Raw genomic sequence first — 27,394 nt, forward strand, 5'->3', positions numbered from 1 at the left:
GTTATCTTTGATAAACTGTAACCAGCCCCCTACTCTTTTTCTTTTCCGCAAACCCCTCCCAGAAAGCATTGTGGTATCCAGGTGGTATTACTTGCACCTGAGGAAAGACCTGCCTTTCAGCAGGAAGCATGTAGGGCCAATGGTGGGAAGGATTAGGGACAGGAGATTTTTGGGAGCATAGGCAGATGGACAGTAGGAAATAATTCCTTAGTCTTTGTGAAAGAAGCATCTTTTTCAAAGCCTTGGAATTTTCTCATCTCTCAGATGCTGACAAACAGGAAGAAAAATTATGTAGGAAATTCTAATAGACAAAATTCCATAGGAATGGAAGAGCTAGAGTAATATCTGGTAAAGGAGACCTGAGAGAGAGAGTCAGGTTATTAGGGAAATGAAAGGCAGAGGGTGGGAAGTAAGAAAATATAAGGATTACTAGGAGTCCCTGGGTGGTGCAAATGGTTAAGCACTCTACTACTAGCTGAAAAGTTGGTGATTCTAAACTACCCAGAGACGCCTCGGAAAAGGCCTGGCATGGAACAGTTCTATCCTGCAAAACGTGGGATCGCCGTGAGTCAGCAGAATCAACTTGGGTGAATGGACAATAACAGCTCTGGTCTAAGGAGGCACAGGGTTATATGTGAGAGAGAGAAGGTGAAGAGAGTTTGTAGACAGTGATCAGGGAGTTCATGTGTTTAGAGATATAAAGTGCAAAAGTTAGACAAGGATGAATGATACTGACTCTTTATGTATTTTTGCTGGTAGAAGGAGTATTTATATTCTGAAAGTTGAATGAATGTTAAATAGCCTCAACTAACCCTTGTAGTGCCTTTTTTCTTTTTAAATTCAGATTTGAAACTTTGTACTAGATGGTAATCTACTTCCTAAGAAATAGCTGCTGAAAACCCTTTGGCGCCTAGTTGTACTCTAAAACACATGAGGTCTCCATGAGTTGGAATTGAATCAACAGCAACTGGGTTGTTTTGTTTACTAGCACTTTTTGCATAATAACTAATGTACATTGGACTTTTAAGAAGCTAGTTTCTAATTTCTCGCAGGCTTACTTTGATTCACAGTATCAGTTTTTTGTGCACCATTGAACATGCTTCAGCACAGCTTCCTGCATCCTTTCTGCTTTATGAGCCTTATAGTGTTTTCAGAAGGTGTAAAAACTCTCCTCGTAGGCCTTATTCATTTTAACACATATGGTGTACCCTCTACTCCCCTTCATTGTTATCGCCTTAAGTCTTAGCAGAAAATGGAAATGTGGGGCTCAACTGAGGATTACCATTCAGAGGATATCTTCTGTCGGCTCTGGGGGAGGTTCTTATTGTCAAGCTTCCCCTGGTCTGGGGACTTCTCAGTGCAGGCATGTAGTTCAGAATGGTGAGAAACTTGGATATGTAAAAGGGAGACTTAAGTTAAATCAAAATCAACTTGTTTTTGAAGCATACTGTGTAATTAGCACTGTGAGGCCATGGAGGAAAGCCCAGGACTCACGGGGTCTCATCTTAGCTTTTACTTGATGGCAATGGGTTTGTTTTTTTGGTAGCTCTTATTGTAAGCTTTGGTGCTGTATGTCTTATATTTATGATAGGGAATGGGAGCTGATGTTAGTTACTATTTTTCAGCGAAAAAAATAAAAATTTTACCCTAGATCTCCTTCAGGATTTGGAATGAGTGTACTTGAAGAGTATCCTCAAATTGCAGGGCCAGCTGTTGAGGGCTGGAGAGGAGTTTTATTTTTAACCACAGACTGCCCTCATTTTCAGGGAATAATTGGTCCCAGAAAAAGATAGTTTAAAATGATTGCTTTAAATGGCATAATTAAAAAGGTTGATCTTATGTATGTATACACGTAACTCTGCAACTCAGTGGAATAGTCTCAAAAATCAGGCCACAAGAAAAATCTCAAAAGCCAAAGAGGAAATCTAAGGTGAAATTAAGGACCGCTGGTGGCGCAACGGTTAAGTGCTTTGCTGCTAACCAAAAAGTTGGTGGGTTCGAAACTACCCAGCAGCTTCGCAGGAGAAAGAGCTGGCAGTCTTGCTTCCCTAAAGATTACAGCCTAAAAAACTCTAAGGGCAGTTCTACTCTGTCACATGGAGTCACTCTGAATCAAAAATAGACTCGACAGCATCTAACAACAACAAACAAATTATCAGGCGTCTTAGTTATCTTCTGCTGCTATAACAGAAATACCACAAACGGATGGCTTTAACAAAGAGAAATTTATTCTCTCACAGTCTTGGAGATTGGAAGTCTAAATTCAGGGGGCCAGCTCCAGGGGAAAGCTTTCTCTTTCTGTCAGCTCTGGGGGAGGTCCTTATTGTCAAGCTTCCCCTGGTCTGGGGACTTCTCAGCGCAGGAACCCTGGGTCCAAAATACGAGCTCTTCTTTTGGCACTACTTTCTTGGTAGTTGAGGTCCGCATGTCTCTGCTCACTTCTTTCTTTTACATCTCAAAAGAGATTGACTTAAAACACAACTTAATCTTGTAGATTGAGTCCTGACTCATTAACATAACTGCGCTAATCACACCTCATTAACTCATAGAGAAAGGATATACAACACATAGGAAAATCACATGAGATAACAAAATGGAGGACAATCGCAATAATGGACTAGCCAAGTTGACACCCATTTTGGAGGGACACAAGTCAATCCATAACATCTAGTAACTAAAAAACTACAATAAAAACATTATATATCTGAGTCTGTAAGATATATAGCTAGAGCACTGTTCAAGGAAAATTTTATCACATTAAAAACAAATGAGAAAAAAAATAGACATCTAAATCAAGAGATTAGAAGTAAAACAACAAGATGAACTTAAGGGAATCAAAAGGAAGGAAATAATGAAGATTAAATCAGGAGATAAATTAGAAAAAAAATGGTTCTTTGAAAAAGCATATCATTAATCTAATTAAGAAAAAATGGAGAAGGCACAAATTACACAAATAAGAAATAAGGGAAGAATTAAGGATAACAGTGGAAATTTAGAGTCATAAGAGACTTCTGTTGTATTATTTATTGCTGTATAACAAATTACCCCAAAACTTAATGGCTTAAAATAATACACATTATTTCACAGTGTTTTGGGTTAGGAATTTAGGAGTAGCTTATCTGGTTGGTTCTGGAAGGGTTTCTTATGAGCTTATAGTCAAGGTGTTCTCTCGAGTTGTATTTATCTGAAAGGGTTGCTGGAGCTTAGGACTTTGTTTTCAAAATGGCTTATTCACATTGCTGGCTTGTTGGTGCTTGCTGTTGGCAGGAGGCCTTTGTTCCGTGAGTATCCAAATGATATGGTAGCGGTTTCTTCCAGAGAAAGTGATCCAAGAAAGAAAAAGGTGGAAGCTAGTATCTTTTATAACGTAGCCCCAGTAATCACACACCATCATTTCTACAGTAACTACATAAGTCAGCCCTATTCAGGGCAGGAGGGGATTCTACAAGGGTATGAATACCAACATGTGAGAATCATTAGGGGCCGTCTTGGAAGATGGCTACTAAAACTCTGTTCAACTCTGAAATAAATTTGAAAATGAAAAATTTTCAGGGAAAATTTACCAAAACTTCCTCCTGAAGAAAGAGAATATAAACAGGCCAGTTACCAAAGAGAAATAGAGAAAATTGTCTAAGAGCTTCCTCCTATATAAACACCAAACATAAATGGTTTCACAGAGGAATTTTTCCAGCCCTTTAAAGAACAAATAATTACAATAAAATTTAAGCTGTTCCAGGGTGGAATAAGAAGAGAGGAGACCATTTTAATGCAATGAGTATAACATTAACTCCTTCTCCCCCCAAAGAAAAAATAATAAAAATTACACAAAAATATTAAAGGCAGCAGAGCACAGCATGGGCTCTGAACTAGACTTTTAGGATTAAATCCCAGTTCTGTTTTACTAGTTCTTGTGTTGTGGGTCAAGTCATTTAATCTCTGTGCCTCAGTTTTTTCATGTGTAAGTTGGGGTTAATAATAGTACCACCCTCACAGGATTAAGTGAGCTAATATTTGTAAAGCCCTAAGAACAGCACTTGGAACATTGTGAATACTATGTTCTGTAAAAGCTTGATGAAACCTGCCTCATCTATGAATATTTATGTAAAAATCCTAAGTTAAAATATTGGCAAACAGAATTTAGTAGCCCGTAAAAATGAATGTTGACCAAGTGGGATATAATCTGGGAAAGCAAAGATGATTTCATTATTAGGATATCTATTAATAATTCACTATATTAATTGATCTGTGGAGAAAAAAATCATTATTTGATATAATTCTATAGGCATTCCTTATAAAAAATATTCTTAATAGAATAGGGGTCTGTCTGTAGTCTCTTAGCCCAATAAAATATGTCTGTCTCAACCTAAAAGCCAACATCTTGCTTAATGGGGAAATACTGTAAGCATTCCCATTCAAATCAGGAGCAAGGCAAGGGTGTTCATTTGCCTTAACAACTGTTATTTGACATTGATCTGGAGATACTAGCTAATGCAATTAGATAAGAAAAAGGGATCAGGTATAAAATACAAAAGAGGTAAAGATCACTGTTTCCGTTACTATGATTGTATACATATGGAACTACGGAAAATCAAATAAACTATAACAGATTATGGATATTCAGTAGGATGTCTGGGTACAATTAACAGTAACTTTTATATATACAGATAACCAGTTTGACAAAACAGTGGAAAAATACCCGTTTGTATTAGCGTGTGCACACACACTCTCAAAGCTGCAACATAAAATAACCAAGGAATACACTTACCAAGAAATGTGGAAGATATACCAAGAAAGCTGTAAAATCCCAAATATTACAAAAGAAGATTCAAACAAATGCATTTGAAACAGAAGACGAAATTTTATCCAAGTGTCACTTCTCCCTAAGTCCATTCATTTATTGTTCCAGTGCTTACCAGGGTGGAAAGAAGAGGTCTTCTGAGGCTCGACTAAACGTTCAGACTCTTAAGACTACCGTGGACTACGCTTGGCATCAAAATCACTTAGAAAGATATGGGACAGGAAACACAGCATGCCAGCAGACAGCATAGGCCTTCCTATTTTGCCAGAGTTCTTGCATCAATGCATGGTGCCACACAGCCATTAGGGAGTTATTGTTGACCTCTAAATGACGGCTCAGGTGCAAGAAGAAGAGATACACATCTGGTAGAAACAGGAACCATTCTGCTTTGTAAGTTTCATGCCTCCCATAGGAGTCAATATCTCTTGTAACAGTTCTGTAGACATAGTTTCTGGGTCCCTGCAAGGGATGTGTCCAGTTACAAAACTCATACTCAAGGACATCCAACTTTATGGCTTCCTACCTGGTATTTATAATTTATTTTTAGTTCTTTGTCCCTGTGTAATTTACCAGTCAAGGTAATTTTTACCACAGGCCATGTTGCCTAGTAACATAATTTACATGTGACCTTTATCCAGTTTCCAGGGGTTCTGAGCTAGAAAGCTGACCAAAGATTAAATTTTCATATGGAAGGGGAGAGTTTTATAACCCTTTACCTACAATGTGATCTTAATAAAAATAGCAAAAGAATTTTGGAGAGAACCTTGACAAGTTGATACGAAAATTCATAAGAAAATAAAGAAGTAGAATGAGTAGAAAAATCCTAGAAAAGAAAAATAACCTGATTATAAAGCATTAAAGTGAATGATATTTTCAGGGGTATATTATTCAATAAATAGTGTGAGAGAAACGGATAGTAGCCATGTGGGGAAAAAAACAAATAACAAATTGATCCCAATGAATCAAAGACTGTGAAAATAAAAGCATTAGAAGTATAGCTCAGGCTTTGCAGAGCCTCTCACAGTGCTGCACCTGCAGGCACTCAGGCATCTCACCCTCTGCCATAAAAAACGCCTAACGGAAAGTTCGTTGCAGCGAAAAGGGCAGTTATGGAAGAGTCCGAGAGGAAATCAGCAAGGTTATCAGCTAAACCTGTTCCTGCAAAAGTTGAAACCAAGCAAAAAAGGTGGCAAAAATGGATAAATCTTAAAAAAAAAAAAAAAAAAGGAAAGGCACATAAAAGGGAAAAAGGGAGCAAGAAGAAAAGTGGTTAACCAAGAAACTTAAAGAACACTTATCCTCAAAAAACAGAGAAACTAAAAACCTGGAGCAGGAGACAAAGATGCTAAGTGTAATTAATATTATTTACCAAGTCAGGGGTTCCTGTGTTTCACTTCTTGAACAATCCAGATAAATTTTTTATATCAACTCTTTTGTAAATGCAACCTTTTTATAGCTCTAAAAATTTTTTTTTTTTTAAAGAAGGTGGGCTGACTCTACGGCAACTTATAACAACAAGAACAAGAGAAAGGGAACCCTTCCACCTCCTGTTTTGAAGAGGTGAAATCAAGTGCTAGTTTATTTTCTGTGCAGAGTAGTTTTCTATAAGCATAATAATGTCTTAAACTGCTCCTGGACCGTGGCGCTCTCAGAATTACTGTGCTGTCTGTGACGTCTTTGGTAGCGGCAGTCCGGTTTTTCCTAATAACTTTGTTAATGTGCTGTGAGGGATTGGAAATTTCAGTATTTACCGTATATGGTATTGTGAATTAGTGAGACTTTACACTTAACAATTATTAACATTTGAAGATAATTATAGTTGGTATCTTCATTTTAATAACAATTTTCTTCTAAAGTTGGGAAGTCACAGAAATAACTATTCAGAAAAGGATTACAATATAGCTTTAAAGATTTTTCCATATTTGCATTAAGAATTGGATACAAGTAGTTCATAAGGTCTGTGATCAATCAAAACCAATAAAGTCCCTATTATGATAGGAAAAAATACTGTAACCTTGGAGTAGAGAAGGATTTTCTATTACATGAAAACTATTAAAGCTTCAACCACATAAAAATCAGTAATTTTTAAAAAGTATTACTGCATGACAGAAATAACCATAAGCAAGGCAAAAGGGAAACACACCATGAGAAAAATTTATAAATCACGTCATAAAATCTCATTTTCCCTAATAAACAAGGAGCTGCTCCTATAAATAAATAGGAGAAAGGCCAACTATCCAATCAAAAATGAGCAAAGAATACTATAATCCACTTCGGAAAGTTATCCACAGACCCTTTTCAGGGAGTCCACAAAGTCAAATCTATTTTTATGATAATGCTGAGAAAGTGTCTTTTCACTGTGCTGCCATTTGCACTGATGGTGCAGAAGGAGTTATGGGTAAAACCACTGATCAAGAATATACAGTAAACATTGATCTGAAAAAAATCCCATTTTGCAAAAGAAAACCAATTCATGCCCTTCTTTTTTGAAAATTGGAAAGTACAGTATTCATAATCCTACCATGTCAGAAACTACTGTTAATAAATTGGTGTATTCATTTTTAAAACCTGTAGTATACAAGTTTATTTACTGTTTTTAGGACAATGTATCCATGCTTCTAAAAGCTCTGTGTAAACAACTCTTTAAGAAATGACGGTCTTTGAGCTTTGTAAGAGAACTCCGGGCTCTAGGAATGTCATCTTTTCCTTCATCTTTTGTCTAATGCTTACTTTCTTAAAAGAGACCAGACCTGTAGAGCCTGTTTGATTTTCTTCACCTAATCCATGGTGACATACTTAGGTGGCTAGGTGACAGTGCTAACACTGAAGAAAGGCAACCCTTTTATTGACTACTAGGAAGTGGATACTAGGAATCAGCTCAGATTTTCCAACTCTCTGAGGCTTTTATATCATGTTAAATTTTGCTACTCATTTGACTTCACTGTAAATAGTCAAGATCAAATGTACTGAGAAGGCCTCTGGAATTTATAAAGTGAGCCTGCCCAGTCATATTGGGCGGTGGGTTTTTATTGTGATGGCACTGTTGATGTTAATCCAAACCTTGTTCTCCGCCTCCATCCCACGGTGCCATCTTCTCCTGAGTCATCCTTTGTTAAATTTGCAGACTGATTTTCTGTTTTAAGGGCCCTTTTCTTAATATATTCTTTACTTCTTGACCTTAGAACTAAAAGTGGAGTAGCAATCTAATCCTTCTGATTTTCATCCCGTTGCTTGTTTTAGTTTTGGATAAAAATAAAAAAACCAAACCCAGTGCTGTTGAGTCGATTCCGACTCACAGCGACCCTATAGGACAGAGTAGAACTGCCCCATAGAGTTTCCAAGGAGCGCCTGGCGGAGTTTTGGATGAGTTAGCCTCAATGCCCTAATAACTGCCCTCCAACCTTTACCTCATCACCTGGGGTAGGCCAGCAGCTTCAGAGACGGCATGTCTCCCGTCTTACTTCCCAGAATCAACTCAGAAATCTGTCAGTTTATTGTCACCTGCTAGTCAAAGGACATTAGTAAAATAGCTGTGTAAATGGCTAACTTTGAAAAGGAGCTCTTTCAAAGTCTTTATTGTAAAGTACAACATATAGAGAAAAGTAGAAACATAAATGTATAGCATAATGAATAAAGTGAACAGCCATATACCACCCCTAAGCCAAGAAATAGGACCTTGCCAGCCCCCCCGGAAGGCCTCCCCTTTCCCTTTCCAATCACAATCCTCTCCCCCACCCCCACCAAGGTAAGCAATAACCTAATTTTTATGTTAATCACTTTGTTTTCTTTGTTGTTTTGCCACCAAAGTATGAATCTCTGAGCACTATAGTTTTGTTCTGCCTGTTTTTGAACTTTATATACATGGAATCATATAACATGTTTTGTGTCTGACTTATTTCACTCAACCTTATGGGTATAAGACTTATCCATATTGTGTTTAGTTGTAGCTCATTTTCATTACTATGTAATATTCCTGTGAATGTGTATATCACAATTTGGATTGTGTTCTGGGGAATTATGAATAGTGCTGTTATGAACATTCTTATACATGTGTTTTTGATAAACATACATTTTTGTTGGAGATATTCGTAGGAGGGGAATTGCAGGCTCATAGGATATGCATACCTTCAACTTTAGTAGATAATGCCAGACATTTTTTTCCCCAAAATGATTGTACTACACTAGCAGTGTATAAGAGTCCCCAATTGCTCCACTATTGTCACGTTCCCTTATTTTAGCCATTCTGTTAGGTAAATCATTTTGGTTTTAATTTGCCCTTCTGTGCTGTGCATCTACTAAGATTAAGCGCCTTTTCATAAACATATTGACCATTTGGATACCCACTCTTCAGAAGGGCCAGTTCAAAGTTCTTGCCCGTTTTTCTAATTGGATTGGTTGCCTTTTTCGGATATCTGTAAAAAAAATTTTTTTTTTTTTTTTTTTTGTAGGCACTCTTTATGAATTCTGGATATAAAGCCGTTACTGGTTACTTATTTTTTTATATTGCAAATATCTTCTTCCACTCTGTGGTTTGCCTTTTTATTCTATTAAAGGTGTCTTTTGATGAACAGAAGTTCTTAACTGTAATGTAGACAAATTTATTAGTCTTTCACTTTAGGGCTAGTACTTTCTGGGGTCATGTTTAAGAATTTAATACTTGAGGTTATGAAGATAATCTTTGTTGTCTTCTAAAAGCCATATTGTTTTGCCTTTCATATTTGGATATAGAGTCCACCTGAAAACAATTTCTGGTATAATATAGGAATGGTCAAATTTTTATATTTCCATATGGATATCCAGTTTTTTTTATCTGTTGAAAAAGCACCCTTTCCATGCTCCCCACTGTGTTATAAATTAAGAATGTATATGTTTGAGTTTTTTTCTGAGGTTTTTATTTTGACTGTCTTTGTACCAATACCACACTATTTTAATTACTGTAGTGTTCTAAAAATGTTACCTGGTGTAGAACAAGTCATCCTACCTTGTTCTTGTGTAGTGCCTTGACAGTTGTCAACTGTTAGGTTTCTATATAAGTTATAGAATAGGCTTCACAAAAACTCTCGTGGGGTTTTTATTGAGATTGCATTGAATCTATAAGTTACGGGAAATTGACATTTTTACAGTATTTATTCTTCCTGTCTGTGAACATGATGTATCTCTTCATTCTTTAGATTATTAACTTCTCCTGTTTTATAGTTTTGCATGTAGAGATCTTACATATCTTGAGTTTGAATTACTACTAGGAATTTAATATTTGTTAATATAAATGGTATCATTTTTAAATTTATATTTTGTTTGTTTTATAAAAATACAATTGATTTTGGTATTTTTGACCTTACATTGAGCAACCCTGCAGAACTCAATTATTCTAATAATTTTTCTGTAGTTTTTTTGGATCTACTATTTCTACTACTGTAATTACTATAAAATTACTATAGTGTAATTTGTTCATGAATAATTGTTCATGAATAATAACAGTTTCATATGTTCATTTATAGACCTTACAGTTTTCATTGCTTTTTCTTGTATTAGCTAGAACCTCCTTACAATGTTGAATGAAAGTGGAGATAGGGACCATTCTTGGCATGTTCCCAACCTCAAAGGGAAAGCATTCAGCCATTTACCACAAAGTAGGATGTTTGCTACAGATTTTTTTTTTTTTGTAGCTACTTTATGAGATTATGGTTCATATTCCTGGTTTCCTAAGAGTTGTTATCTTGATGCAGTGTTGAATTTTATGAAATGCCTTTACTGCATGTATTGAGATGTTCGTGAGACTTTTATTTTAGTGATGTGACACATTATAAAGAGTGAATTTCTAACGTTAAACCATCATTATATTATCGCAATAAATCCAACTTAGTCATGAGATATCCTTTTTAAGTGTATTGATTGATTTAGGTTTCGGTACATTTTTTAAAGACTTTTGCACCTGTGTTTATGAGTAAAATTGTCCTATAATAGTCCTTCCTTTTAATGTCCTTGTCATACTTTGGTATCAAGGTTATGCTGGCCTTGGGAAATAGTCTTTTTTTTAATTTGTGTTATTTCTTCTTGTTTGCCAGTGGAATCATCTAGGTATAGAGATTTCTATCTGAAATGGTTTTAATTATAGATTCAGTTTCCTTAATAAATATAAGATTATTCCGATTTTTTAATTTTTTCTTCGGTAGTATTAGTTGGATTTTTGTAGAAATTTTTGTTTTGTCCAAAGTTTCAGACTTGTCCTAAAGTTATTCATAGTATCCTCTTATCCTTTTCATGTCTGTAAGATTTGTAGCAATGTCCACTTTTGCATTCCTGCCAAAACCAAAAACCAAACCCTTAGCCATCGAGTTGATTCTGACTCTTAGTGACCCAACAGGACAGAGTAGAACTGCCCCGTAGGGTTTCTGAGGCTATAATCTTTATGAAAGGAGACTGCCACATATTTCTCCTGCACAGTGGCTGGTAGGTTTGAACTACCAACCTCTCAGGTAACAGCCGAGTGTTTAACCACTGCACCACCAGGGCTCTTGCATTCCTGTCATTGGTTATTTTTGCCTTCTCTCTTTTTTCCTTCATCAGTCTTGCTAGGATTTTAAATATATTAGTCTTTTCAAGACCCATATTTTGCCATTGAGCCTCTTTTTTGTAATGTTTGTTCTTATCTTTATTTCTTTTTTCTTCCTTGGGTTTCTTTTGTTGTTATCTAATTTCTTGAAATAGATGCTTACCTCTTTAATTTTTAACCTTTTTTCTTTTTTAATATATGCATTTGAGGCTGTAACTTTTTCTATAGGCGTTGTGTTGTTAGGTGCCGTCAAGTCGATTCTGACTCATAGTGACCCTGCGTACAACAGAATGAAACACTGTCCTGTCCTGCGCCATCCTTAAAATTGTTATACTTGAGCCCATTGTCGCAGCCACTGTGTCAGTCCATCTCTTAAGGGTCTTCTTTTTGCTGACCCTCTGCTTTACCAAGCATGATGTCCTTCTCCAGAGACTGGTACCACTTGATAACATGTCCAAAGTATGTGAGACAAAGTCTTGCCATCCTTGCTTCTAAGGAGCATTCTGGCTGTACTTCTTCCAAGACAGATTTGTTCGTTCTTCTAGCAGTCTATGGTATGTTCAGTATTCTTCGCCAATACCACATTTCAAAGGCATCAATTCTTCTTTGGTCTTCTTTATTCATTGTCCAGCTTCCATATGCATATGAGGCAACTGAAGACACCATGGCTTGGGTCAGGTGCACCTTTAAGTGAGATCTTTGTTTTTTTAACACTTTGAAGAGGTCTTTTGCAGCGAATTGGCCTAGTGTAATGCATCGTTTGATTTCTTGACTGCTGCTTCCATGGGCCCTGATTTCTATAGGTAGGCGGAGCTTAAACTGTATCCTACAGGTTTTGATATTATCATTTAGTTAAAAATAGTTTCTAATTTTTGTTGTGATTTCATCTTTGACCATGAGTTTTTTTTTAAATCTATTTCTTAATTTCTGAATATATGGAGATTTTTGGTTATTTCTTTGTAATTGTACCACCATAAATATTATTTTAAGTTATTTTAGTAATGAAATAAAGTATTTCAGTCCTTAGAAATTTGTTGCCTTGTTGTATGTGCTTTCAAATAATGCGTATTCTGTAGTTGTTGGATACTGAATTCTATGTATATTAGATTACTGATGTTAAGTTGTTCAGTTCCATATCTATACTGATTGTGCATGCTTATTCTCTCAGTGCTGATTATAGCTTTGTCTGTTTCTTTGAATAGTTCTGTCATTTTTTAACTTTAATTCTTTTTAAGCCATTCTGAGGTACTTAGAAATTTGGAAATGTAATGTCTTTTTCCTAATTTGAACCTTTTATCCTTGTGAAATATTCCTCTTCATCGCAGGTAACTCTTCTTACCTTAAAGTCTACTTTGGCTGGAATTGATGTTCCAACCAAAAAAATCAAACCTATTGCCTTCAAGTTGATTCTGACTCCTAGTGACCCTACAGGACTGCCCCATAGGGTTTCCAAGGAGCAGCTGGTAGATTCCAACTGCTGACCTTTTGGTTAGCAGCCTGAGCTACCTTAACCACGGGTTCTCTTGATTACTACTTTTTAGTATATTTTATTTCCATCCTTTTGTTTTCAGCCTTTCTGAATTCTGTTTTATATGTGTCCCTTGTAAACAGCATATGGTTGGGTTTTCTAAATACAGTCTGACAATCCTCAGATTTTAACTGGAGCATTTCATCTATTTGTATTAAATGTAATCACCAATACATTTGGTTTTAAATCTGCTGTTTTATTATGTGCTTTTTATTTATTTATCCTACCTGATATATTTTCCTTTTCCTCCTTGCTTTTTTTTTCCTTGCCTTTTATTTTTTTTATTCCATTTTTTCTTCTGTTTAGGAGTTTTACATTCTCTTAGTAGTCAACGTAGAGATTACAACATGAGTCTATGACCTCGCAAAGTCTATTCTTAATGTGCTTTCATTCCTCTTCCCATGTAAAGCAAGGACTTTAATATGCTTTAGCTATATCTTCTTCCTGACTTAGTTGCTATTGTTGTTGTATACTTTAAATCCAGCATGTCATTATTACTATGTTTTATGCAGTCAGAATTCATTTAGACTTACATAGTTACCATTTTCATTACTCTTCATTTCTCCCTGCATCTCTGACTTTTCTTCTTGGGTCATTTAAATCTTATCTGTAGTATTTTATTTAATGCTGGTCTGGTGGTGACAGATTCTTTGTCTTAGTTTGCCAGAAAATGTCGTTATTGTACCTTCATTCTTTTAAATATTTTATCGTGTTTAAGGTGAGCGTTTACACAGCAAATTAGATTCCCATTTAACAATTTCTGCACAAATTATTCAGTGTTACTGGTTACATTTTTCACAATTTGTCATTACTCTCATTCATCTGTTCCAGTTATATCATTTCCAGTACTCTAGTTTCCCTGCCGCCTTGTCTTCTCACCTTTGCTTTAGAGTAATTTTTGACTATTTGGTCTTCTATTGTTGATTTTTTTTTTTTTTTTTTTTTAAGGAAGCTCATCACTCACGGGTGATACCTTCATTTTACAATCCAGTCCATTATTTAGCTAACAAGTGACCTCAAGGAATAATTTTGGCTTAAGGTTTAAATTGTATCTCAGGGCAATAGTCTTGGGGAGTCCTCTAGTCTCAACCCGTCCAGTAAGTCTGAACTTTTTAATAACTTGAGTTCCCTTCCACATTTTTCTCCCATTCAGTAAGGATCCATCTGATGTGGCCCTGATCAGAACTGTCAGTAATGGTAGCTGGGCACCATCTAGTTCTTCTGGTCTCAGAGTAGATGGGGTCGAACACCTTCATTCTTTTTTTTTTTTTTAATTTTTATTGTGCTTTAAGTGAAAGTTTACAAGTCAAGTCAGACCTTCATTAAAAAATTTATATACACCTTGCTATATATTCCTAGTTGCTCTCCCCCTAATGGGACAGCACACTCCTTCCCTCCACTGTCATTTTTTGTGTCCATTCGGCCAGCTTCTGACCCCCTCTGCCCTCTCATCCTCTCCTCCAGACAGGAGCCGCCCACATAGTCTCTCATGTGTCTACTTGACCCAAGAAGCTCACTCTTCACCAGTATCATTTTCTATCCCATAGTCCAGTCCAATCCCTGTCCAAAGAGTTGGCTTTGAGATGAACAGCTTCATTCTTGAAGGGTGTTTTTTGCTATGTATAGAATTATAGATTGGCACTTACTTTTTCCTTTTATCACTTTGAGAAAATATTTGTTTTCCGGTTCCATTGTTTCTGTTGAGAAATAAGTATTGAGTTTAATTGTTGCTCCTTTATTTATCCTTCTTAAGGGATGTAGGCTTTCTTAACTCTGTAGGTTGAAATCTTTTTCTTGGTTTTGGAAAATGCTCTGCCATTGTCTCTTCAAATATTTCTTCAATAGGTTCTCACTCCTCCCCGGGTATTACAATTAAGCATGGTAGACCTTTCTTTTCTGTCTACTTTGTCTTTCACCTCCTTTTCTGAATTTTTTCACTTCTCTGTGCTTTGTTCTGGATATTTTCTTCTGATCTAATGTCTAACCCACTAATTCTTTCTTCTTTTGCATCTAAAATGATATTTGACATTATTCATAATCTTGATGATGTTATATTTCCAGTCTAGAATTTCTCTTTAGTTCTTTTTCAAATCTGCTGTGTCATTTTTTAAAATAGTTTCCAGTTCTTTGCCAAAATTTTAGCTATGTCTTACTGTTTCGTTCAGCATGGTGATTTTTAAGTCTGTCTAAAAGCCACAATATCTGGAATCATTGAAGGTTTCTATTTCCTATTGTTTTTATTGGTTCTCATTCACCTTGTCTTGTCTCCTTATGTGCTTGGTTATCTTCGTGTGTCAGAGTATTTAAAAAATTATTTGTACAGATATTTTGGGGCCTAGGATGATGTTAACTTTCTTCCAAAGAATATTTTCATTTTTTTTTCTTCCGGGTCCTAGAGCACTAGCAATTTGGGACTACTTTAATCCAGTTTTAGTGATTACAATTTTCTGAACCATTCCAATGACTTGAAGCTAGGCTACTGCCACTTCAAAGACTGCTATAATTTCGGTTTTACCCTTATACCTAAGATTCAAACCTTCAGGACCCAGCGTCAAGCATAGGGGTTTTTACCAGGCAGCAACCCACCCTTCACTAGGTCTACCCCAGGGAGTAGCAGACTTTTTCTGTGATGGACCAAAGAGTAAATATTTTACACTTTGTGGACCATACAATCTCTGTCGCAACATTTGAGTCTGCCATTATTCCACAAAAGCAGCCATAGGCAATAGGTGAATGAATGAGCATGAATGTTTCCAGTACTACTTAATTTGTAGGCACTAGTCCAGATTTCGTCCACAGGCCATAGTTTGTCAACACCTACTATAGTCTGTGGAAATCTCAGACTCTTAGCCACACTTTCTGAAATTGAGGTCAGCCCTAAATGCTAGGCTAGCCTCCTCTTGGTCTGCCTTGCTAGTTCTCCAGTGCCTTCAAGCATATACTGATTTTTCTTACATTTGGTGCAGTTGTTCTTAGTAGAAGATTTAATCTGAAATACCTAATCTATCATTATCAGAAACAGGAGTCGTAATCAATTTTAAAAGCAATGAGTTTGTTTTTTTCCCCATCTCAAGAATAGCAGTTTCTTGAGTAGTTCTCAGAAAATATATCTCACTAGCACCCTGTGCTAGTAATAGCTACATCCCCCCACCAAAAAACAAAACAAAAACAAAAAACAGTATCAGGACACGTTGCTGCGGTCTTCCCAGAAACCTTGCTCATCCCAAGGTTAACGTTACAGAGCAGTACTGTTCCCCAGAACCATCTGCAGTGATGGACATGTTCTGTATCTGCACTGTCTAATAGGATAGTCCACCTGTGGCTATGAAACACTTAAACTGTGGCTGGTACAACTGCAGAATTACTTTAAATTAAAAAAGGCACATGTGGCTGTTTAGTTTGGGCTGGATGCAGCGTAAAAGAATCTTAGTACACAGGTGTTCCTACACTCCCGCCCACTTAAGTGCCCATTTTCCAGGGCTCTTGCAAGAAATACTTAACCTAAATGTGTTCAATGGATGGGATTTCACGAAATATCCTAAGTTTTGCAGAATGTTTACATTTTTCCCTACCATTCACCTGATGTGATGAAGGTACACTTGTTTTCCTAACTGGGCCACATAAAATTGATGGCAGTCACTCAATTTACTTTCTAACACGGATTTTCTCTGCAGGGCAAGGGGCGTATTCGTCGAGGAAACTATCCAAGTCCTTCCTCTCCCGTTGTAGTTCGGTTGCCCTCCGTGTCTGATGTCTCAGAAGAGGCCTTGACTAGTGAGGCAGCCGTGGAGACTGACATCACAGAACAGCAGCAAGCAGCTATGCAACAGGAGGAGAGAGTGCTGACCGAGCAGATTGAGAGCCTCCAGAAAGAGAAGTAAGTTTCCAGGGGGAAGAGGAGATTCAAGTTATTTTCTGGTTTCATTTCCTTCCTTCTATCCTTTCTTTATTTGTCCATATTCACAAAGTCTCCTCCGTGTGTCAAACATTCTGTCAGGTGTTACAGGAGATGTGGAGAAGACAAAGACACGATGCCCGTACTCGGGCAGCAGTGCGGAAGTTGTCACCTCAGGAAAGGAAACTCCCTGAGCTGGGAAACCTGATGCTGCCTTAGTGATGATTTTGGAGAGGCTGATTGGGAGGAGGACACGGTACCCAAGTGGGAAGTCAGACTTAGTCAGGATTCAGCTGGCAGCAGTAATAGATATCCAAGATGAGGTACTAGATCCTAATAGGGCAGAGACCAGCCTCAGCGAACAGATTTGTTTTCCAAAGGAGGAATAGCATTTCCAGGCTAAGACAGAGTCCATTTCAAGAATGGACATTTTTTACGACTCTGTGAAGGAAGGTTATTATCTCAAGATCAGTGTGGCTGTGGGACCACCAACTTGATGGTCAGGGTAAGGCAACAAGCAGAGTGGGTGCTGGGATACTGGGTAGGGAAATGGGTTGCAATTTCAGAGAGTGACAAATAAGAATCTCTGTGACCTCCGTCATCACTGGGATAGGGGTGGGGTGGTAGGGTGACACTACACTTCGGGGATAATATGAACATCTTATGGTTCTCTCTGAAGGTAATGTGTTCTAGTTCTGGTTGACAATGCTGTCTCTTAAAAAGTCTTAAAAAGATTTTTATTCTTGAGTCCCAGGATTCCAGGTGTGAGAGCGTGATCCATGAGGGGGGAGGCTGTTAAAGTACTTCCACCTGTCAGGACTGATTCTGGAATTTGGGCAAGCTGAAAAAGCAACTGGGGCTCAGTTGTGATGAACATGATAAGGCAAAGGTAGTATACATTGCCCAGGGGCTGGCTATTTTGCTGTAAAAGTGATCTGAAAAGAGGGTGAAAGGATTTAACTCAGCTTCGATGAAGATGGTATCAGAGGTCTTAAAGGAAGAGTAGGAATTTGCTGAGAACAGGCAAAGTCTTTCCAGAAAAAGGCTGGGCCATGTCTCGGAGGCATGAGTGCACATGGCTGATGGCAATTGTAGCTGTAGCAGTGAGTTGCTGGTAAGACGATCCTTGAAAAGATTGTCCATGAAATTAGGCAGAATGGAAGTGAAACTAAGAAGGCTCTGGCAGGAAGGAAGCTTGGTGAAGAGGGAGTACTAGTTAGAAGGATAAGGAAATTATGGACAGAGAGTGGAGTATTGGATTTTTTTTTTTTTTTTAATATTTCCAGGTAAGACAAGCTCAATGATCTGCCCATGGGGAAAAATTGCTTATATATTAAGTAGAAAAAAAAAGGCTGTTGAAAGTTAAAGGCATAAAGGAACTTTGGGGTTAGGGAATTGAAGTGTTTTTACAAAGATATTGATGGAAAGACATCAAAGTGATGTCAGGTGGTAGTGGGAAAGCAAGATTAGAAGCAAGTACTGAAGACCTGAGGGACATGGGGACATGACTGAGAGGTAGGTGGGTGACAGTGATGAAGAGGAGTAGAGAATGCTGTGACTGGTGATGGCATAAGCTGCAAAGGATGGAAGAGATCACTTACTGTTCTTCATCTAGCATCCTGTCTGTGGTCAGGATAGAGAGTATAGAATGTAGGCAGTTAGTAAAGTTTTATGGAAAACAGTTTTAGAGCTGGAAGGAATCCTTTTTGTAGATGAGGAAGCTGAGGTCCAGAGAGAGAAACGTACTTTCCTGATGTATTTTGAATGAGTTGAGAGTGAGAGTAGAACACTGATCTCCTAGTGCAGGGTTCATTTTACCAAAAGATCTTACAGCTGCAGCGTCTTTCCCCACCCGTCCCACCCTCACCTCTGTTATTGGTCCTAGCCTTTGCTGTCTTTCATTTCAGTGTAGTCTTAGCCTTCACTGTTACCTTAGCTTACAGCTTATCACCACCCTTGATAGGGGCAGTAAGAAATGTGACTGCCTGCGACTTAGATTCCCAGCTTTCATGGCGGATCTTTTTTCCTGTTACTATTCTACCACTTTCTGTCAAAGGCTAATGGTTTCCTGACTGTGTCTTACAGGGAGGAGCTAACATTTGAAATGCTTATACTGGAACCCCGTGCATCTGATGATGAAACCCTTGAGTCTGAGGCCTCCATTGGGACTGCGGATAGCTCAGAAAATTTGAATATTGAGCCTGAAGGGGTTATCTCTGAGAAATCAGGTAAGTGAACACATTAGACCAGACTCCAGATTTGTTTTGCAAAGGATGAATGAGGATTCCCTGACCTCACGTGACAAAGTGGCAGAATCCTAAGGAGTTGAAATATATATTGGGCATTGTGAAGCTTCCATATAAACTATTCATCCAGCTATTTTTCTGGTTTAATGTTTTCTCCTGTAATATCACCATATCACAACACACGTTGTCTTACCCATGATCATTTTCTAAGGGTGGGTAGTAAGAGTTGGGCCCCACTGTGAGATGGGGCTATACTGAAGGAGGTATTTAAATGGCTGGCATGTGTCAGGGAGACATAGAACTTACTGTATGTCTTGGGAGTTTTGTAAATGATAATGACAGTTCTAGGCCTCGCCTAGTGGCATAGTCAAGCACCCGACTTCCTAAGAGTTGATTCTGAAATGATATCCGTACAAACGCTTGGTGAGGTCTTCTTGAGTTGTGACTCTGCACAGAGTAGGTCAGCCTGGAGTCTCCACATCTTAGTCCAGCCGCCTTCACACATGAACAGCAAGGCCTCTTCATTACATGATGATTTGCTTCAGAGGGAACTGTCACTTACAGCTGTGGTCTCTTTTTTGCATTAGAGAGAAGCTTAGCCCTTAGCTCCCTGAAGGCAGCTGGCAAGTCTGAACCTTCAAGCAAGTTGCGAAAGCAGCTAAAAAAGCAGCAAGACTCTTTGGATTCAGTGGACTCTTTGGTCTCTTCTTCATGTCCACCTAACACTGCATCTTCTCACGGGACCAGAAAACGATTTCAAATTTATTCCAAATCTCCATTCTACCGAGCTTCCTCAGCTGGTGAGGCCCTGGGAATGGAAGGGCCATTGAGCCAGACCAAATGCCTGGAAGACAGGCCTCAATTCATTAGCAGAGGAACATTCAACCCTGAAAAGGGCAAACAAAAATTAAAAAATGTGAAAAACTCACCTCAGAAAACCAAAGAGACCCCAGAGGGAACAGTAATGTCTGGCCGCAAGAAAACTGTGGACTCAGATAGCAGCTCTGCCCAACAGCCAGCTCTCTTTGGAAATAATGAGTTTATGGTCTGAACTGGCAGATGTGTGTCCCTTTACAGCCACAGAGTGGTAAACACATCTCATCTTTGGGGCCTCTTCTTATCACCTCGTCCACAATAGCCCATCCTAAGTGTGGTCCTGCCTCTTGCCCAGGCATGCAGCTAAGACCTTGTGTGCCGAGTCCCTAGGCCTCCTGCAGAAAGGGAAAGGCCTCTTTGAAGCCTGCTGGGGTCGGTGCCAGCTCTGGCTTGGCTGCTGTATTTGAAATGAGATTTCACCAAAAGCCAACCTAGGGCCTGTGTGTCTTGGTCAGGTGTGGAGGTCTTTGTAGCTGCCTCTCCCAGCCCTCTTTTCCCTTCCCAGATGTGGGCGTTCAACTGGGAGAGGGGGATATTGTGGGCTTAAGGAACCCACTGATTTCTGACATTTGAAGAAAACATTTAAATCTTTCTTAACCATGAAAGCAGAAGCCTTTGGGTTTATTTTGGGATAGTTAGGAACTGGGATGAATATAATTTTTTTCCAAGGATTTATAACAAAAAGCCTGAGCCCTCTATTTTAAGATTTTTGAAAAACAACACTCCATGTTATGTTCTGGGGAAGGTAAAAAAGCAGTTGTTTCCATGAAGCCGTCAGAGAGCATCTCGGCCATCTGGTTATACGTGAAGAAGGAGAGTACATGTTTTGCTTTTTGATGATGTCTTGAAGTCATAACAATCAGCGCTGGTTTAACTCCTGGTTATTAGTTCCTGCCAGGTATCTTGCATGGGCTAAAGTTTCACTAGCCGTACTGTTCTCATGTTTCTTGGTCCAGTATTTCTTTTTTTTTTTTTTTTTTGGTAGTTGGGGGGAAAAAAATAAAAGGTACTAAAAGGCCCTTTTTTGAAAAACAGCAGTCTCCAGCCCTGGTGTTTGAAAGATCCTTGGGTGAATCTTCTACATTTCCTTGTGCCACTTCACTTAGTGGACCCTTCCTAAGCTGGAGACTCGTAGGTCCAATTTTTTTTAACTGTTCCAGAAATATGGTGACCCCTAAACCTAAACATGGGGGTTCATCCTAATCCATCCAGGTTTTTCTCTTTTTGTAAAGATTAAAACTGAAGACCACATATGAGCCTATTAATCTGCTGGTGGGTTTGCACCACAGACTCAGACAGATAATGTGACCATTTAGTCCCTTCTCCAAAACATTCACACATAACATTGCATGAATAAGTGTTACAGAACGCTGCCAAAAAAAAAAAAAAAAGTTTTTTAATATGACCTATCTTTTATCTTTTCCTCAGACCATCAGTATTAAATAGATGAAAATAAAATCAAGGACTACTTGAAGCTATTTTTGTTAATATTCTGGTTACTGAAGTTTACTGTAAATATATATGTATAGTATGCGTATTTCTTTTTAACCTGGTGATTCCCCCCTTCCCGTGGAATTTCTTCCCACAGATTAGGGGCCTCTTGAGCAGGAGGGTGAGATCTCCCATCCCTGAACTGAGGGATAAGGAACCATCCTCTTCACCACTGGGTGTCTCCATACACCCAGGTTATTACAGCCTTTTAAGCTTCTTAGCATTCGTGGGATTAGAAATCTGTTTTTGCTATTTATAATGTTTGACAAATAATGTATGAAAAACATGATACTCTTTCTTGAGGTAAGTATGTGAAATGTTTATTTTTAAAGTTACTAAATGCATCTTGTCTAACTACTACATGCACTGTTCTGAAAAAGAGCCTGTACCATCTGTAACCTGAATTTTGGTTATTCTTTCTTTTCATGCTTCTTTGATTTGAAGTTATGGAAATACTAAGTCTTTCACTAAGGCGGAGTCTCTCCTGTTACACAACACTGAACCTCATGCCCCTGCCTCAGTGGCCATTGTCCAACCCTAGAGGTCAGGCTTAGAGCGGCAGCTACAGGTAGCAGGAGTCTAACCCCTCCCTGGGCTTGGTTCAGAATTGACCCAGGGAAAGGAAGCTTTGCAATATCTCCAGAATGATGATGCTTAAGGAGTAAATATTGGACGTTATATCCCACAAACATCTGCCACCTTGTTCCTTCTGCCCTGAGGAATAGGAAAGCCTCGGCATGGTCAGGTCAAAGTGGTATTGCTAGAGCCTCAGGTCGCAGGGCCAGGTGGCACAGTCCTGTGTGTCAGAGTTCTCAGGAGAGTGATGTTCTGCTGTGCGTGACTGCTGCTCTCTGCCCGCTCCAGGTCGTTTGCCGAGTACCGTACAGAAAGAGAGAACCTTGTTGAATAATGTCCTTTGGCCCAGAGGAATGGCCTGGGGAACACATTTTGGCACATGTTCTCCCTTGGAAATCTTGGTGGGGTTTTTTTGGCAAAATAAGTTTTTGGGAGTTAAAACTATTCACATAGGTCACTTTATAGGAACTAAGTGATGGATGTTAAGAGACTTTATAATTTTTCTCAGGGACCTGAAACCTGAATTTGGATACAATTAAATAAAAAACACTTGTTTTTCAGTTGCTAGATTTGTGGATTTCTAGTTATTTAACAAGCTGCCAGAATGGGGCGTTGGTGGGGAAGGCAGCGTGAAGGAGAGATCCATGCAACTGTAAGAATGGAGAGCAAGTGTGGAACCCTCCTGAAAGAAAAAGAAAAGTGGTTGTTCTCATAGGAGAACAGGCATTGCTGGCCTGAAAAAGATACGAAGCCATAACCCTTAAAAACTGTCAGGACAAAGTGCTGTTCTATTCTCAGCTGTTCTTAACTAGCCCTCTCCCTGGTTAATGTGACATCACCACAGAGTGATGCTGCATTCCAGTCACTTACCATTAACATATTTAACCTTAATATGTGTCAAAGATGTGTCTTTCTTTTGTTTTTCCTTTGCTGGTATGTTTCTTTGATCTCGAAGGCTCCAAACCCCTGCATGGTAACAACATGGCAGACCCATACTTGGAGCCCTTACTCCAAAGTGCAGACCATCTTATTCACATCACACGTTCCCCGCCCTTAACAAAGCCTACATTTTCAGTTCTGCCCAGTGAAGCCAACGTAATCCTTCAGTTGCATAAGTATCACGGACAGCGAGCGTAGTGGAAACAGAGAAGTATGACTTTAGAGTTATATTCCGTGTCACAAAGTGCAGTGAATTAGTACTTTAACAGCAAATACAGGCAGGATTCAGGGAGCTGACAGACTTAGGTTGTAATGCACTTTGTACTTCCTGCCGTTTTAGTTATTCTGCCACTCTGGGCTTCTGAAAACACAAAGGGAGGTACAGCCTTCCCAGTGTGAGCCTTGCAGGGCCAGAGGAGCCTAAGGTCAGGGAATAGGGTACTAGAGCCACACCGCCTCATTCCTTGGAAACCTGCCACAGTTCTTACGCTGCTGGGAGGTTAGTGAAGACTTCTGTCCTGTGTTCCATCACACTACGAGTGTTTTCACTGACAATGACAGAGGGTCACAGAAGGAGAGTATGCTGAAAAGAGGAGGTCCAGCAAGGTTCTGCCACCCAACTTCACTGCCTGTGGGCGTGTCTTAACAAATGAATGTGTTCCTTTCACAAGCACTTTGGTCAACTAGAAGGAAGACAGTATTCTCAGGATGTGTTCAAAGCTAAGAGAGTTTTAATTTTAAAAAGAAACACAGTCCAGACTCCCTCCCCTGCACACACCCCCGCCCCACCTTGGGGAGCTGGACGTAGGGATGGGTCACTCTGTGTTGACATATGTGTCTGTCTATCCATAATTTTGTGACAGCTCCCCAGCACTGCCCCCCAGCACCATCCTAGACTTGGTAGTAAAATTCCATGGTATTTGTGGAGTCTTCTGTCTTTCTGTGCCCCTAGAATACTTTTAATCATTTTTCTCTGGGACCACTCACATATTTGAATCAGTGTTAGAGATAACGGCAAACTGATGATTGTGGAGATGGATCTGTTTAGGTCGTGTTGGTTTTTGGTTGAAACTGTTTTGAAAAAAGCCCCACCAACGGGTCTTATCACCTTGCTATCCATCCATACTTAATGCCTATTTATCAACCCTCTTAGGTCATGTAAAAGCTGCACCCTTTAAACCAAGTAAATGTATTTACTGTGGAAAGGGTGTAAACTACAGATTAGTATTATATTATTTTAATGGACTTAAAATAATTTATAAGTATGCTAAGTGTAAATTTTTAAGAGAGTATGTATTGTAAAAGGACATATCCTGTGAAATATAATATCGTTTTACTGTTTAATAGAATAATTCTATGAGAAGAATGATTGATCTCACCCACAAAACTGATTACATTCCTGATGCAATCAACAGGCACTTTGTAATTTCATTTTTTGTTTTGGGGGTTTTTTGGGGGGGGGAGGTGGGGAGGAAGACATCATCTGTAAAGTTTGTGTCACTCAATGTGTACACCGTATGGCTACACAAAAACAGCTTGAACAAATCACTCCATGGCTCATTAAAGAACAAAGCTTCCAGAAGCTGCAATATGTGTGGTTTGTGTCTGACCATCCTGGCTCCCACCCCAACTCACCTCAGCCTGACCCCAAGGAACAGCAGTGATTCGTTAGTTAAGCTACTTTGTTTTAAGGAGAGGACCCAGTCCAAAGCGGACATATCACGAAGATATGTTACTGGAACAGTTACTGGAATTCAGTCGAATTCAAGTGCAGGTGAGACTCGGGGTTGATTTTTCTATAACGGATGCTAGCTGCTGCCTATCTGAACTTCACTTAGCGTAGGGCCAGGGTAGGCCGTAAGTCTGCATTTGGTGCTGTATGTATTTTCAAGATGCAGAGAGCTTGGGATTTTAAATTGGGTTGGACCAGAGTTTTAATACCCTAAAGTGACCCCAAAACAAAGGATCTGCAAGATTGTCATCCTGAGATGAGTAAGGGGAGATCTGACAGAAGCTTGAAGGCAGTGGCAGAATATTTTTTTTAAAGAAATGGACTGACTGTACTTCCTGTTCTGCATCTTGCTGTCTCTTAAGAGATTCTTTCTATCTCAGCACATACAGACCCGCTCATTTCTTTTTAACAGTTGCCCAGCTTTGGGTTGTACGGCTGCACCATCATTTATTTCACCACCCCCTATTGATGGACACTTGGGTTGTTTCCAGTTCTTTGCTAGTTAACAACACTGCAGCAAACATCCTTGCACATGTATCTTTGCCCAGTTACTGCTGTTGTGTCTGTGGTACAGATTCTTAGAACTGAGCAGAATTTTGGAAAATTCTCACTGCTCTTGTCAAATTGCTTCAGTAATTGGTCCCGTCTTCCTCTCCACTGCTCTTTGTTTTCATTACTTTGCCGCCTGTTTTTACATGTGTATTCGTTCAGATGAACTTTAGTATCACTTTGTCAAGTCTTGTCAGGCCATATTTTTAATATGAATACAGGGATAAACAGCCACCATGCCAGCCTTGATAAGTTCACAGGCTGGCAAGGGCTGGGGTGGGGATAGAGGAGTAATGGGGGTGACATCTAATAAACAGTTACCCAGTGAGACCAGGGGTGGTACTGAAGGCTGGACCACTGGCCTTGGGAGCCTCCAGGAAAGAGTGGCTTTCTGGGTCTGGGGCAATTAGGGAGGCCTCCATGGGGGCGGTTTTGTTAGCAGAATAAGGTTCTTGCCTCTCACTGGTCAGGAACGAACAGGTAAGGCACATAGGGTTTCCCACAGGAGCAAAGCTTTATTGAAGAGGCTTGCAAGCAGAGACAAGGAGAGCCTAGAGCAACGCATATTCCTGTCTCACAGAACAAAAGAACGGCCGAGTTTTTAAAAGTTTCTTGGGCGGGAAAAGATTCATGTTTATTCATAGGCACAGGTGGGGATATGTTATCTATGGTGCATGCTCAGCAGCTTTCCAAGATGGCTCTTGACCTGGAGGCCTCGGGGATTCCTAGCAGGACTTATTATGGGGTGTCACGCCTGCGCAGTCTCTTGCTCCCTGGGTTCGATTCCCCGGCTGGGGCTGTAGCCCCTTACTGCCCCTGGTGGAAGGTCACACAGCAGTCACAGGTGGATATTCTGCGCATGTCCCTGGGGCTGCTTTTCTCCAGCTGCCTCTGAAAGGCAACTTTAAAGAAGTTTGTGGGCTATTTTTAGATTCCCTGCACCATTGTTCTGGGGAATGGCTTTGTTTCTGCACCCTGGCCCATTTCTTGTTACTTTGCAGATTTGGGGGCCCCTCAGTTCCATGTCTTACTAACTCCCTAGGTTCTGCACCCAACCCCCTATTACCTCCCTGATAGTATAGCCTATTTCTCTTTTACTTCTCCTCCAACCACACCAGTCTCTTCGCTGTTTCTCAAACAGGCACTGATCTCAGAGCCTTTGCTCCCTGTCTTAGTTTCCTGTCTAGCTTTTGTACTGTTGACGGTGCATTTTCTGGAATACCGACTCATTGAACTCTCGCAGCAGCCTTGTACAATAAGTACCATTATCTCCATTTTCCAGATAAGGAAACTGAGAATGGAGGTTTTTCCCAACTCCAGTCTCTGAGCTCTTCACCCCCCACCCCCCAGCCCCCGCTCTGCTGCACTTCCCCCCAGCATCGACCCCCTGCACACACAGGGCTGTATGAGCTACTCTGAGCCACACTGGCTCGGCTGGCGGGGCCCTGGGCCGTGGACACTGCCCCAGTGGTGCTTCCTTTAAAAAGCCAGGGACATGAGGAGTGAGCTTCTTGGATCAGGTGGACACTAGAGACCATGTAGACATCTCCTGCCTGGAGGGGAGATGAAAGGGTGGAGGGGGTTAGAAGCTGGTGAAATGGACAGGAAAAAAGAGAGTGGAGGGAGAGAGTGGGCTGTCTCATTGTGGGGAGAGTAATTGGGAGTGTGTAGCAGGGTGTATATGCGTTTTTGTGTGAGAGACTAACTTGGTTTGTAAACTTTCACTTAAAGCACAATAAAAATTATTCAAAAAAAAGCCATGGATTGGCAAGGAGGTAGTAAAATTATCTCTATTTGCAGATGACATGATCTTATACACAGAAAACCCTAAGGAATCCTCCAGAAAACTACTGAAACTAATAGAAGAGTTTGGCAGAGTCTCAGGTTATAAGATAAACATACAGAAATCACTTGGATTCCTCTACATCAACAAAAAGAACATCGAAGAGGAAATCACCAAATCAATACCATTCACAGTAGCCCCCAAGAAGATAAAATACTTAGGAATAAATCTTACCCAAAGATGTAAAAGACCTATACAAAGAAAACTACAAAGCACTACTACAAGAAATTAAAAAGGACATACTTAAGTGGAAAAACATACCTTGCTCATGGATAGGAAGACTTAACATAGTAAAAATGTCTATTCTACCAAAAGCCATCTATACGTACAATGCACTTCCGATCCAAATTCCAGTGACGTTTTTTAAT

At 39.4% G+C, this 27,394-nt stretch overlaps 1 protein-coding gene across 17 annotated transcripts in view; it reads left to right on the forward strand.

Annotated features, from left to right (window-relative positions):
* Positions 1-21,319, forward strand: part of MYO9A (myosin IXA) — a 247,598-nt gene extending 226,279 nt beyond the window's left edge. For all 17 annotated transcript variants that reach the window (XM_023552876.2, XM_064267321.1, XM_023552874.2 and 14 more), the window contains 3 exons: positions 16,554-16,756; positions 18,860-19,002; positions 19,608-21,319. In XM_023552876.2, the coding sequence (XP_023408644.2) occupies positions 16,554-16,756; positions 18,860-19,002; positions 19,608-20,071 (810 nt within the window). In that variant the 3' untranslated portion in view covers positions 20,072-21,319. The remainder of the gene's footprint in view (positions 1-16,553; positions 16,757-18,859; positions 19,003-19,607) is intronic.
* Positions 21,320-27,394: the final 6,075 nt, after the last annotated feature.

The sequence above is a fragment of the Loxodonta africana genome, chromosome 13, assembly GCF_030014295.1.
Source record: "Loxodonta africana isolate mLoxAfr1 chromosome 13, mLoxAfr1.hap2, whole genome shotgun sequence".
Lineage (NCBI taxonomy): Eukaryota > Metazoa > Chordata > Mammalia > Proboscidea > Elephantidae > Loxodonta > Loxodonta africana.